The sequence below is a fragment of the Amphiura filiformis genome, chromosome 2, assembly GCF_039555335.1.
Source record: "Amphiura filiformis chromosome 2, Afil_fr2py, whole genome shotgun sequence".
Classification (NCBI taxonomy): Eukaryota; Metazoa; Echinodermata; class Ophiuroidea; order Amphilepidida; family Amphiuridae; genus Amphiura; species Amphiura filiformis.
Window position 1 is genome coordinate 34588 of NC_092629.1, and position 15141 is coordinate 49728.

The 15141-nt window shown below is 36.3% G+C and overlaps 1 protein-coding gene across 1 annotated transcript in view; it reads right to left on the reverse strand.

Annotated features, from left to right (window-relative positions):
* Nucleotides 1–2196: 2196 nt before the first annotated feature.
* The window catches only part of LOC140172163 (uncharacterized), a 95066-nt gene continuing 82121 nt past the window's right edge, over nt 2197–15141 (reverse strand). Inside the window, exons 41-45 of the mRNA XM_072195496.1 lie at nt 14222–14286; nt 11577–11848; nt 10622–10723; nt 5485–5622; nt 2197–2244 (exon numbers count right to left, since the gene is read on the reverse strand). Of these exons, the coding sequence (XP_072051597.1) occupies nt 2197–2244; nt 5485–5622; nt 10622–10723; nt 11577–11848; nt 14222–14286 (625 nt within the window). The remainder of the gene's footprint in view (nt 2245–5484; nt 5623–10621; nt 10724–11576; nt 11849–14221; nt 14287–15141) is intronic.

Genomic DNA, 15141 nt, shown 5'->3' on the forward strand with positions numbered 1-15141 from the left:
TGTTAAATAGAAATCTATGCCACTGGTCATAGGGCAGGGTACGGTGGCAAGTCAGTCCCCTGCTCAGTCGACTGAAATGTTGTGACAAAATTAACCATTTGCATCTTCCTTTTGGTCTATTTTAGACCCAAAATAAGCAATTTTTGGAACATTTAGTATTAAAATGTCAAATTGCCGCGCACTTCGCGCGCATTTATATCGACAAACCCATTCTGGGAGTAGATCAGCGGGACGCCCCATTGGTAATTCCTTTTTTTTTTATCTTTATAACTCTATCCTTTCTATTATGTAAATCATTAATATGAGTGATAGGGCAACTCCTGGAATAAGCATAAAACTCTTGAGCTCGATCAAAATGCCGGTACTAAATTAACCAAAAGTTTTAAAAGGCCTATGCATCTTCCTTTGGCACGATTATCCTCAATTGTGTTCATTTTAGCATCAACATTGCATTTTTTTTGCGCGCTTCGCGCACATTTGTCCCAGTACCGGGTAATGTTCTTTTAGTGGCAGATCAGTGGGACAATGTGGTAACTTTTTTCCCCTGGCTCGGTGACTCAGGTAAATTTATCTTCCTTTAATTTCAGCATTGAAGTATCAAATTTTTGAAAATTGTGTACGTTTTTATAACGGTAATGGAATTCTGGGGATTGAAAAAAAATTGGGTTACAGTGTGTGGGAGGGATGTCTTCTATCCGAAGAGCTAGGCAATCATGTTGCGAAGGGGCCAGCTAAGGTAAATCAGGAATAATACCAGAAAAAATGTCTTGCCCCCCCCCCCCCTATGGGAAAATGGTCTAGCGACGGCCCTGGTCATGCCAGACAAATGTGTAGAGTTGAAGTGGCTCAGTCCGCCTGTTCCTATAGGGCTGGGCGGTAGCATTATGTTCACTTGGTGCAAAAGTAAACTTTAGCCCGGTCAGGTTAGATATGTACTTTCTCTGTGGGCAATTCTTTTACAGAAACTACAAACATGGAAAATTCTTGACACTAACTTACTCGAAATTTACCCGGACAATTACTAACAAATACAATATACAATATATTTTGGCCCAATATATTTTGGCCCGTAAGTAAATATTTAGATATGGTGTAAATCGGGCCAAGAGGGGTGGGGTGGGGTGGGGGGGGGGGGGGGTCACACTGCAATGGTGGTTCAATTTCTGTACGGTAGATCGGATAGGTCATCCTGGCAAGCCGCCCTTCCGGCCTGAATTTACCTTGTGCACAATCTGTAACCTACCTCACCCCTTTTTTTGCTGGCTGCTTCACTATGCTGTTATTTCCGTTTGTGTGGGAGAGGGGAGTCTTTCGGTCGTTATGCGTATGAATCATGCAAACTAGCAGGGAAGAAAATAATGACTTCATGACCTGATAACTATTACTAAATATTGCAGCTTTTCAGGCTACACGGTTTTACAATAAGTAAATAAATGGCATAGCTGAGCAAAATTCAGCAAATAAGCATTGAACTCTCTAAAATATATTTACATTTCTTTACCGTATCGTGTAGCACTTTATACAAAATAATATGCCTGCGCTTAACTAAGCAAAATCACTTTTATCTCATTATTGGATAAAAGAAATAATATTATAACTCAAATAGTCAATTATTATTGAATTTGATTCAATATTTTCTTTTTCGCTTAGTAATTTATTATGTTTTTGTATAATTATATTATAACTTTAAGTTTCATTTGATTCACTCGTCCGGCGAAACTTTTAAACTATATGCGTTTGTTTGTTTGTTGTTTTTTCCTCGTCGTGTATACTGATGTGTCTTATTGTTATCTATTTCACACTAATTTTTATTTACATTTTATTAACTCAATTACAGGCTCACGATGATTTTAGAGTCATATTATTCCAAACATTACGTAACTGATTGAGATTCAAAATTAATTCAATATCAAGATATCATCGTGATTCCCGCATACTGACAAACCCAGAATGACTATAAACCGTCCATTTATGTTATAATGACAATAGAGGATCACGTTAGATCAGTGGACAGCTTTATTTACCATGGTGGCTACAATACACGCGCTGAATGAAAACTGCCACGGTTTACAAAAACTGCCACGGGTTATATACATAGCGAAGGTTATATAGTAAACCGATAATAATCAATGTGCGGAAATCACAGTATCGCGGTATCGAATAAGATAAGGTGGTCATCAAATCCAGTCTGCAGCCTCAAACATCCACATAGGCATCGTTGACTGTTCCAGTATTCGCCATATTCTGTAAATAATAAAAAAACATGAACTATATTATATTATTATTATTATTATTATTATTATTATTATCACAATAACCATAGTAGTAGTAGTAGTAGTAGTAGTAGTAGTAGTAGTAGTAATGGTCCTTAATGTGAATTGTCCGCTAATGCGCAATAGGTGTCCTTATACGTCAATATATTCCACCTTCATTCAACAGGTTTAAACTATAATATAATGCTATAATTTGTGGTATGATTGCACAATTCCAATACGTAATACACGTTTAAAAGGAGGCTGGTGAAGAATTGGGGCATTGTTATTTTATTCTTTCCTTTATTTATTTATATATCTATTTATATATTTATATAATTATATTTATTTTATTTTTATATATTTATTTATTTATTTATTTATTTATTTATTTATTTATTTATTTATTTATTTATTTATTAAAAGAATGATACATCCTATAAAGATGGGACATTTATTTATTTACTTATTTATATATTTATTAATATTAAAACAACGATACATGCTATGAAGATGAGATATCTAAATGCAAAATAACAACGCCATAATCTTTAGTGCTCATCACGGGCAATGATAAAAATGCAAGATGAAACATACAATTATAACAAAAGCACATTACACAGCTATTTTTATTTATTTATTTATTTATTTATTTATTTATTTATTTATTTATTTATTTATTTATTTATCTATTTATTTATTTATACTAAAAGAACGATACATTCTATAAACATGAGAAATTTATCTATTTACTTATTTATTCATTAATATTAAAAGAACGATACATCCTATAAAGATGAGACAACTAAGTGTAAAATAACAACGCCATGATCCTTGGTGCTGGTATATTTAATGCTCATCACATGCAATGATAAAAATTCAAGATGTAACAATGCTATTGTGATATTATGTAGGCCTATACAGTATAATACTGTAGTATACCCTTTATACTAGACGACAGTCTCATTAGGCATAATACGTAACAATTTTAAATTGAGGTATATTTCAAGAAGAAAAAAACAAAAATCAGACTTTGTTTTTACTACATTCACAATCGCTTCTACACATATTGCTCTTTTACCCTCCCCCTCTTATTTTTTTTAATTAAACATAAACTCTTCGTGCGCGTACATTAACAGTCATCATTTTAAAGTCCTCGCCAAATGAAAGTTACAAGCTATTTCATAACCTCTATTGCAGATTGGACCTATAGAATTTAGCCTTTAAAAATAAATCTCTGCACGCACTTGTTTGCCATTTTTGTTACCCACAATTTGCTTGACGTATCTTACTATTTTTTTTACACAGCTTCAGTAATAATAAAACAGGAATTATTATTGCTTTGTCTCTAAATGTACACTATGAAATAATCATAATTATGCCTATTATGTACCAGTATAGGCTACAGTATAGTAACTGAACATTCTGTTCTTCAAAACATGTGTAAGGCACTTTAACATGTTTAATAGGGAACATACCCCGGCTGGAGTGAATGAGTAGAGCGCCATCATGTGATGATCCCAAAATGCATATGCATTTAGCATGTTAGTATGGTCGTTGGACATTTTGACCAGGAAAAAATTGGTAAAAAGCTGATTTTTGCACCAGACAAGCAGAATATATCATAGAACATCATATCCAAAATCCCCAGAAATCCTCCTTGGGGAATTTGTTTTATCCAAGATGGCCGCCAAAATGGCCGCCACAACATATAATTAGCAGTATCTTAGCTTCTAAAGCAGATATGATGATGATTTTAGTGTCTTTGAATAGGTCTAAGAGGTCAGAGAATTCAAATTTGTACAAATCTAACATACTGATGTCTTCAATCACACTGAAATCCAAGATGGCCGCCAAAATGGCCGCCACAACATATAATTAGCTGTATCTTAGCTTCTAAAGCAGATATGATGATGATTTTAGTGTCTTTGAATAGGTTTAAGAGGTCAGAGAATTCAAATTTGTACAAATCTAACACACTGATGTCTTCAATTACACTAAAATCCAAGATGGCCGCCAAAATGGCCACCACCACATATGATTAGATATATCTCCGCTTCTGAAGCAGATATGATGATGATTTTAGTGTCCTTGAATATATTTCAGAGGTCAAAGAATTCCAATTTGTACGTATCTAAAACACTGAAGTCTTCATTCACACTGGAATCCAAGATGGCCGCCACCACCACGTTTTTAAGAGAATGTAGGTTTTAGGGGTTGCAGATTTCAATGTTGCAATTACTTAAATCACGGAAGTAAGTGCTCAGTAACAATAGAATCCAAAACAGCTCCCACCACATGATTTTCTATATCTCAGTTTCTGAAGCAAAAGTATCTATCTTCGACTTCATCTGCAAGTATAATCGCCTCAGCGTTTTGGCAATTTTCTCCTCTGCAATCTCCACAAGCTGTGACACATTTAAATCCCTTTTTGCGACAGGAACATCCGTTATTTCCACAAGGACTCCTGGAGGATAGTTTACATATGTATCGTACAAACTTAAGCAAGCCTTGTGGTGCTGTATCTCCATCCGTAAGGACCGGTGCTAGTACGGTGTCAGACAGTTTCCAACCCCATTGATTTGGATCCAAGTTATTGTTTGTGAGCTTTCTCCAAAGTATGACCTCCAAAAGAACACTCAGACTGTGAAAATACGCTGCTCTTTTTAACTAGGTGGAAGCTTTTTTGGATCAAGTGATGCTTTATTTGATGATACCATCGCCATGAATTAAGCGAACCGCAGACCGTTTAATGAATCTTCTTTTCTGCCACCACATAAGACAATAAATACTCTGATGCCATTTGTACCAATCTGTTCTAATGTCGCCTCAGGATCGCTCATCTAGGATGATATCTGCTGTAATTCTTCTTATCTTCTGCAACAAACTTGTCTTTCCATGTCCAAATGTTGCAGAAGTGGAGTCACAACCACTCCATGCATGGATAAACAGGACCTGCGATGGAATGTCAATACTTCACCAACGTTGTTAATAAGGTCTTGAACTTCCCAACCCACCGATATCAGCTATATTCTGGTCCCCAGTGGCACCTGGTCACCAGTGGCACTTCTCTTCCTTGTCTTGAACATTGAAGGAGTCTTGAAGGGTACATTCCAATATCAATGTGTCAGCATCTCCGGTACTATTGTGCACCGTCCATCGACTCAGCAGCGACATAAACTGGCATTTGTTCTTATCATATTCAGCTCACAGAATCTATGAAGGTTCTCACCATGACCAGCAGACCTTCCTCTTGAATGAGAAGAACAACAATCAGTTTATCTCGCTGCTGAGTCGATACTTGGAAACCAATGGTCAGATCGTGCACAATAGTACTGGAGATGCTGACACTTTGATAGTGAAATGTACCCTTCAATTTGCAAGACAAGGAAGAGAAGTACCTGTAGTAGCAGATGACACAGATATACTTGTCCTTTTGATGTACCATTGAGACCAGACTATGGCTGATATCTACTTCCATTCAGAGAAGAAAGGGTTGGTGGTTTATAAAGTTCAAGACCTTGTTAACAAAGCTGGTGAAGAAGTGACATCCCATCTCCTGTTTATCCGTGCATGGAGTTTTTGCGACTCAACTTCTGCAACAAGAAGATAAAAGAATTGCAGCAGATATCATCCTAGATGAGCGATCCTGAGGCGACATTAGAACAGATTGGTACAGCTGGCATCAGATTATTATTTTGTTGTCTTATATGGTGGCAGAGAAGAAGATTCTTTAAACGGTCTACGGTTCGCTTAATCCATGGCAATGGTATCATCAAATAAAGCATCATTTGATCCACAGCTATCGACAAAAGCTTTCACCTACTGAAAGAGCAGCGTATTTTCACCGTTTTTTATTTCTGCGGGTTGTTTTACAGGTCATACTTTGGAGAAAGCTAACAAACAATGACTTGAATCCAATTTAAAGCAATGGGGCTGGAAAAATTCAGACATCGTACTAGCACCAGTCCTTACGAATTTAGATGCAGCACCACATGGCTTGTTAAGCTTGTACGATACAATAAATTTATTGTAAACTTTCCTCCAGGAATTATTGTGTAAATAACGGATGAACCTGTCGCAAAAATGGACTTAAATGTGTCACAGCTTGTGAAGATTACACTGGAGAACATTGCCAAAACGCTGAGGCGATTATACCTGTAGATGAGAATGAAGACAGCTACTTTTGCTTCAGAAGCTGAGATAATATTATTCACATGTGGTGGCAGCTATTTGCGATTCTATTGCGACTTGCACTTCAGTGTTATAAGCCCGGGTTTTAAGTAATTGCAACAATTCTCTGACCCTTAAAACCTACATTCTCTTAAAAACTTATTCAAAGATTAAAACCACCATTATATTGGCTTAAGAAGCTGAGATATTTAGCTAATCGTGTTTGATTTGAGCAATATTGAGGGCCATGTTGGATTGCAGTGTCAGTGAAGACATATACTTATGAAGATAAATACAAAATTGACTTCTACGTCACCTAAAACCTATTCAAAGACACTAAAATCATTATCATATCTGCTTCATAAGCCAAAATATACCTAAACATAACACGTGGTGGTGGCGGCCATTTTGGCGGCCATCTTGGATTCCAGTGTGAATGAAGACTTCAGTGTTTTAGATACGTACACATTTGAATTCTTTGACCTCTGAGATATATTCAAGGACACTAAAATCATCATATCTGCTTCAGAAGCGGAGATATATCTAATCATATGTGGTGGTGGGATTTTGGCGGCCATCTTGAATTTCAGTGTGATTGAAGACATCAGTGTGTTAGATTTGTACAAATTTGAATTCTCTGACCTCTTAAACCTATTCAAAGACACTAAAATCATCATCATATCTGCTTTAGAAGCTAAGATACAGCTAATTATATGTTGTGGCGGCCATTTTCGCGGCCATCTTGGATTTTAGTGTGATTGAAGACATCAGTGTGTTACATTTGTACAAATTTGAATTCTCTGACCTCTTAAACCTATTCAAAGACACTAAAATCATCATCATATCTGCTTTAGAAGCTAAGATACTGCTAATTATATGTTGTAACGGCCATTTTGGCGGCCATCTTGGATAAAACAAATTCCCCAAGGAGGATTTCTGGGGATTTTGGATATGATGTTCTATGATATATTCTGCTTGTCTGGTGCAAAAATCAGCTTTTTACCAATTTTTTCCAGGTAGCCACTGTTTTTCCTCTTCAACGACCACACTATGTTTAGGAAAAATGTCTGGGATACTAGCGTATTAGATTTCGGTCATGCGGATTCTACAAACGCGTTTTTAAAAATACTAATGCGATTAGGCCTATATTACATACCTTATATAAAAGCAGGCCTAAAGTGGCTTTACCGTAACAGTTACAAAATCAAAATGCAAACCAATAAAAAAAATGTACAATGTAGGCCTTAAAGAAACCCACTATAGTATAGTGACAGTATGTATCCCAAAATAATTTCAAGGTTTTATATTTTTAAAGTATAAGCGTTTTTTTATAGTCATAATTCATTTAGTTATCTTAAAGGGGATTTATTTTAGTTAAATAGATTATGGATTTTACTCGAGCTTATGTGAAATATCGCCCTTTTATGCATCCAGGTAAAAACAATAACATTTTTAGTGTAAATGGGATTAATTAACATAGGCCTAATTATAGCAAGGTTTACATACGCTGCCCGTCCTCCTAATCCACTAATGATTAATTACATAATTACTGCTTTCTATAGTATAGATAGTAATAATGAATTGAATGATTACTGTCAGTATAATAACAATAATAACATGCATAGGCCTACTTCTTCTTCAGTAGATTCAGTATAATTATTCTATTATGACTGTCTTCAGGAGATAGTAAGAATACATTAAATAATTACTGTCTCCGGTAGATAGCAATATACAATTGATCACTGTATTCAATGGATAACGATATCAATATTGTCTTCAGTAGATAGTGGCTCCAAATGACGCTGCTCCACAAAGGGACCTTAATTAGTCTGTCTTCAAAGTGACCACAAATGACTACTGACGCCACAGTTACCTAAAAATGTTCTTTAACCCAAAATGACCCTTACCCCAGACCCCAAATCCAAAAATGGATATACTTACTCCCAGAATTAATTAAATAGGGTCTAATTGCCATCTCCAGTAGATTGCCATATAAATTACCTAATAACTGTCTTCAGTAGATAGCAATAATAAATTGCATAATTTCGATGACACCAAATGACCCTGCTCCACAAAGTTACCATACTCCGATAAAAGTTGCATAATTACTGTTTTAAACATTAATGAATAATTTCATAATTGCTGTCAGCAGTAATAACATTAACACATTTGCATAATTTGCAAGCTAATACGTACTAAAATTCACGAATGGTTTACATGCTGAACCTGTCCTCCTACTTTACATGGGACCAATGGCGTAGTGGGGAAGGTGTGGGTGAAGCTGCTCCTGTGGGATATATTGCCCTTCCCCCACGTGCTCGACCCCCGGGGTCCGCCGTGATATTTTAGACATTTAGGACTTGTACTTTTAGCCTATATAGGTACATTTTAGTCACATTTCCCCTTAAACCAACCCCCACGCCCCTCTCCCTCCCAACAATCCTGGTAACGCTACTGATCGTAGCTACTTCCAAGAGCTAATGTTTAATTAAGCATGCAATGATGAAAGAGGGTGATATTTAATAGGGATTCATTTTAGTGCACAAAATTGCAGTATGGTGGTGCAAGATGCACATTTTGCATACATTGACATATCTTTATTGACCCTATACAAGTGGTCACATTTAATGAAATAAATAATCATTTTACTTAATGAAGTGTTTTAGCGCCCTCAACGGCGTTTTTTCTTTTTCATTCACTGACGCTTTAGTTCCTTATATTTGATTTTTAAATTGCGTGCAATTTGCTTTCATAATGATTTACTAATAAATCATTAGAGTGTTGATCAATTGTATAGTTTATTTAAAAGAATATTCGACTTTCCCAAAATGGTCTATGTGCATTGACGTAAGCGGGCGTGAACATTGCACATCAGAGGACATGATACGTGAAAAACGCAAAATCGATTAAAAGCTCTTTATTTGAATAGTATTTAACCCATCATCTGATAGGTGTATTAGGGCGTGTCAGGCCTCCTTCCCTGAAAATTTGAGCCTAATTATGATGGAAATAAAGAAACTATGGTCTATTGGTGTTTTGCAAAATTTCATCAAAATAAACATTTCATGCATGTTAGGTCTTAATATAAGACAACTTCATTTTTTCGTCAGGTGGTTGTATAGGGTCATTTTATAATCAGTAGTAGAGTTATGATGCTAAAATATCAAAATAACAATTAAACTATGTATTTCTGTCTAATTTGTACCTGAACATCATCTATAAAGATCAATTAACAGGCCATCACTTTTGGTCCCTAACAGTGTCCACTAATGGCCAATACTTAATAAAAAATAACAAATTTTGCTGATACGATTATCAAAGATCAAATTTAATGTGTTTATAAGAATGGCAATTGTTTATTGTGTATAATTACCTTTTTATTTGATTAAAATCGGTTAATAAATAAAGAAAATAGCACAAATTTAAATTTAAGGACCATTGTAGTAGTAGTAGTAGTAGTAGTAGTAGTAGTAGTAGTAGTAGTAGTAGTAGTAATAGTAATGATAATAATGTAATAATAATAATCTGTCCTATTACCCGGGAGTAGTAATGTTTAACTTAAAAAAAAAGACGAGAAATCTGGGGTAAGCTGCCCTATTGCCTGAGAGAAGAAATGTTTAACTTACCAATAATGACGGGAAAGCTGGGGTAAGCTGTCCTATTGAATGGGAGTGGTAATTTGTATTTACTAATAATGACGGGAAAACTGGGGTACGCTGTCCTATTACCGGAGAGTGGTAATTTTTAACTTACAATGTTGATGGGCAAGCGGGTGTAAGCTGTCCTATTGCCTGAGAGTACTAATGTTTAACTTAACAATAATGACGGGAAATCTGAGGTAAGCTGTCCTATTACCTGGGAGTAGTAATGTTTAACTTACCAATAATGACGGGAAAGCTGGGGTAAGCTGTCCTATTGCCTGGGAGTAGTAATGTTTACTTACCAATAATGACGGGAAATCTGGGGTAAGCTGTCCTATTACCTGGGAGCAGTAATGTTTACTTACCAATAATGACGGGGAAGCTGGGGTAAGCTGTCCTATTACCTGGGAGTAGTAATGTTTATTTACCAATAATGACGGGAAAGCTGGGGTAAGCTGTCCTATTACCTGGGAGTAGTAATGTTTATTTACCATTAATGACGGGAAAGCTGGGGTAAGCTGTCGTATTACCTGGGAGTAGTAATGTTTAACTTACCAATAATGACGGGAAAGCTGTTGGAAGCTGTCCTATTGAATGGGAGTAGTAATGTTTATTTACCAATAATGACGGGAAAGCTGTTGGAAGCTGTCCTATTACCTGAGAGTAGTAATGTTTAACTTACCAATAATGACGGGAAAGCTGGGGTAAGCTGTCCTATTGAATGGAAGTAGTAATGTTTATTTACTAATAATGACGGGAAAGCTGGGGTAAGCTGTCCTATTACCTGGGAGTAGTAATGTTTATTTACCAATAATTACGGGAAATCAGGTGTAAGCTGTCCTATTACCTGGGAGTAGTAATGTTTAACTTACCAATAATGACGGGAAAGCTGGGGTAAGCTGTCCTATTACCTGGGAGTAGTAATGTTTAACTTACCAATAATGACGGGAAAGCTGGGGTAAGCTGTCCTATTGAATGGGAGTGGTAATTTGTATTTACTAATAATGACGGGAAAACTGGGGTACGCTGTCCTATTACCGGAGAGTGGTAATCTTTAACTTACAAATGTTGATGGGCAAGCGGGTGTAAGCTGCCCTATTGCCTGAGAGTACTAATGTTTAACTTCACAATAATGACGGGAAATCTGGTGCAATCTGTCTTATTGCCTGGGAGTAGTAATGTTTATTTACCAATAATGACGGGAAAGCTGGTGTAAGCTGTCCTATTACCTGGGAGTAGTAATGTTTAACTTACCAATAATTACGGGAAATCTGGGGTAAGCTGCCCTGTTGACTGGGAGTAGAAATATTTAACTTACCAATAATTACGGGAAATCAGGTGTAAGCTGTCCTATTGCCTGGGAGTAGTAATGTTTAACTTACCAATAATGACGGGAAATCTGAGGTAAGCTGTCCTATTACCTGGGAGTAGTAATGTTTAACTTACCAATAATGACGGGAAAGCTTGGATAAGCTGTCGTATTACCTGGGAGTAATAATGTTTAACTTACCAATAATGACGGGAAAGCTGGTGTAAGCTGCCCTGTTGTTCTGTAAATGCTTTCCAGTGGCGTATCAAGAATGAGTTGACTAGGACCTTCCACTTCTATGTAAGGGTCCCTTACTACGTAAGACGGTAGGGGAGGTTCTATGTCGAAAGGTATGTTAGTTCTTCCGACTCTTCCCATACGGCAATAAATACAACAGAGAGCTGCTAAAAGTGCAGCTAAAGCAGAACAACCAACCCCATATCCGAGGGCGATCCAACCATGCGTTGTTATACCTATGTCATTGAAATAAATATAAATAATTCGTCATGGTTATACAAGGTGTCTCAAAACATAGTATTTACACACGGTAAAACCAATGGGGGTAAAATGCAGTAGTTAGCATTGCGTTATTATTCATACAAGATACCGTATAATATTAAAGTATATATATTTCAAAGAATCTAAACTGTTTAATACAATAGTATCGGTTATTAAAAAAAAACCCGTATATTAAATAATCTTCGATTTTTGCTTTTATTTTATTTTTATTTAGTTTTGTTCTGCAGTGCGATATTCTTAAACAGATCAACTGTAAGCGCGAGCATCCCATGATACCCTTGAGCAATCATCCGCGCACAATATACACACAAAAACTGTGACCGGTTCACCAAGCACTCCCCGATATGTATGTGGCTCGTAACCGGGCCGAAGAAAACAAAAATCTCTCAAGCTTTTACATTTTTAGAGCATGAGCAGCGACGTAGCTTGCGGTGCCATCACGGCGACTTCATTCAGTGTAGTGATTACTCTCCTCCGATCACCTGACCACCTGGTGGATAGTCAGATGACATTACATCGTCATAGATGACGGGTAGGTCATATCAGGTATCTCTGTTGAGTGTGAGTCTGTGGGTCTTTATTTCCCAGGCTTCTCTGATCCAAAAGTTATCCTCCATGCCGATAACTTCAACATTGTCCAAACTTATGTTATGTTTGTGATTAGATGTATGTTCACCAACTGCAGTCAGCGGGGCTGTGGATCTAGTATGTTCATTGAACCTAGTGATGAGTGTTTATATAACACCATATTTGTTAGAGTCCTGGGCCGATATTCATAAAGCCTTGCTAAATTAGCAACCAACTAGTGCTTAGCAAGATGCTAAATCCACTAGTTGATAGCTACGTAGCAATCAACTAATTTCTTATTCATAAAACCTTGCTAAACACTTTGCTAACTAGCTATCAACTAGAAATATTTAGCTGATAACTTATTTGGGTGTTTTGGGTGCTATGGCCTTCAACAGTTGTGTAACATCTAATACAATAGGCTTATATAATACATGTCTATTATACTTGAGCTCTGAACCACAGTCAAAATGATCAAAATGTAATGACTCATTGCTGATTGTCTTCATTGAGATTTCGTTAATAAAATTACATGTGTATTTTGTAAGCTATATAGGCCTACAAGGTTGTTACGGCAAATTAAATTAAAAAAGATACTCTGAACAAGTAAAGTTCATATACATGTTAAGTCCTTGGTTTGTTGTAAAAACATACTATACATACTATATTGCTTCATCTAATAGAAAACAACATGCATCCACTTAACGCTGCTCATTTAGCTTCATGAGCAACACTGTGTAAATAATATTAGATAATTTAATAGCATATGATATATCTTGCTTGTTGTCCTGACAAAAGCCAAGCATGATTTATCTTTATCAAATTGACATATAATTTGTTATTGAAAATAAGTCATGCATCTTTACCAAAGAGAACATTGGTAACATGTCTCCAAAATATATATTTTACGTATCAAACAATTGAACAGAATTGCTTCGATTGAACATATCTGCTTAACTAAAGATTACTTGCTATATCATAATCATTTTTCTTGTGCAAATTTGGTTAAACAATACTGGCTTAGTTCAATGTTTATTCATTCACCCTAAATTTGTTGTGTGTTTTTAAGACAGTTTCTTATGTGTAAAACACACTGAAGACCTCAGAAACAGAATATTCTGAGAACATTATTTTTCATAATTGACAACAGTTAATATGAAATTAAAACAATAAATCATGTCAAACTTAGTTCAAAATCATTAAGACTAGTTGTCAACTAGTGACTTAGCGCTGCCCCAGATCAACTCTAAGTTTTGGCAAAATTTTAGAATGTTGCTAACTCTAACTGGGTTTTATGAATAAGAATTAGCAATCAGCTAGGCTTAGCAGCTTGCTAAAGTCAATTTTAGCTGTCAACTAGGCCTAGCGTGGTTTTATGAATATCAGCCCTGGGTTCTATCCTCAGGATGGACTAGGAAAGACTTTATCGACCGTATTAAGCGGCTTGTGGTCCGCGTTGACCCTGTTGTCACAGATGTTTGTTAGGTTTTCCGACAGACCCTTGATATATGGAAGGGGGACATTGAACGCGTGGTCATGTGACCGAAAGAGAGTAATCACTACGATGAATGAAGGCGCCGTGATGGCGTCGCAAGCTACGTCGCTGCTAAATAAAAAGTAGCTTTTTAAGCTTATATCAACATGGCAGAGTCTAATATCAGTCTACATGCTCCAACCTTTCTCTTCTGCCTTTCTTACTTTTTTCCTTCTTTCTTTTCTCTCTGTCAAAAGGAAGAAAAGTATAAGCATTGAATATTTACCATTTGCAGTGTTGCCAGTACCGTTGATTCCTTGGCATCGACCGCCACTTACACCAGCATCACATCTGCAAACAGTAAATGTATAAAGTAATGAATATATCCAAAGCTATAAATAAGAACTGTCTTTAAAAAGACAACGCCTTGATGAAGAACATGTTTCATAATTTTACATTGACAAGTACTGGGAATGCTAGTAATTTTTTGTGCGTGGCACATCTAAACCGGGTGGGATATATCGGTGCTTATTGGTGAATACCACCAATGATATAGGCCTACTAGAAGATACTCGGTAATTTTCATGTTCAAAGCTGAATTGAAATAGTTGTGCTAAATGGGTGAAAAAAAGGTACGAATATGAACTTTTAACCGCATGAGATCTTAGGAATGGTACACAACTAATGTACCTAAAGGTATAATTAATAAATATACTTCCAAGCACACCCCCATACAGACACCCCCCACACCCACCCCAACCTACAAATATTTCTACACAAAACCTACGCACATCTCACTTACACAACTGTACATTCACAATCCACGGCTACAAGAGCCTCTCAACGAACAATTCTAAAAAAAAGTAAATTAATAAAAAAATCTAAATAACGTTACCTCGGCCTTAAAAAACTCACCCTGTGGCTTTCTACTTTCCGTTCTTGAAAAAATGGACACACTTGGTGGAAATGCCGTGTACGAGTTGTTTTTAAGATCATGGAAATAATAACGTATAGTGCAGGATGGAGAAGGGATGACAGTTTCATTTCTTGATATGATGTGTCCCAAGACTGTTTCCAAGATCATAGACAGGTTTTCATATAGCCAGAGGCAAGCATGGCTTTCATTTGACACCAATAAGACATCAATACCTCAACAAAATACTGATGAAATTGTCGAAATACTAATTTTAATTTCCCTCTTCAAAT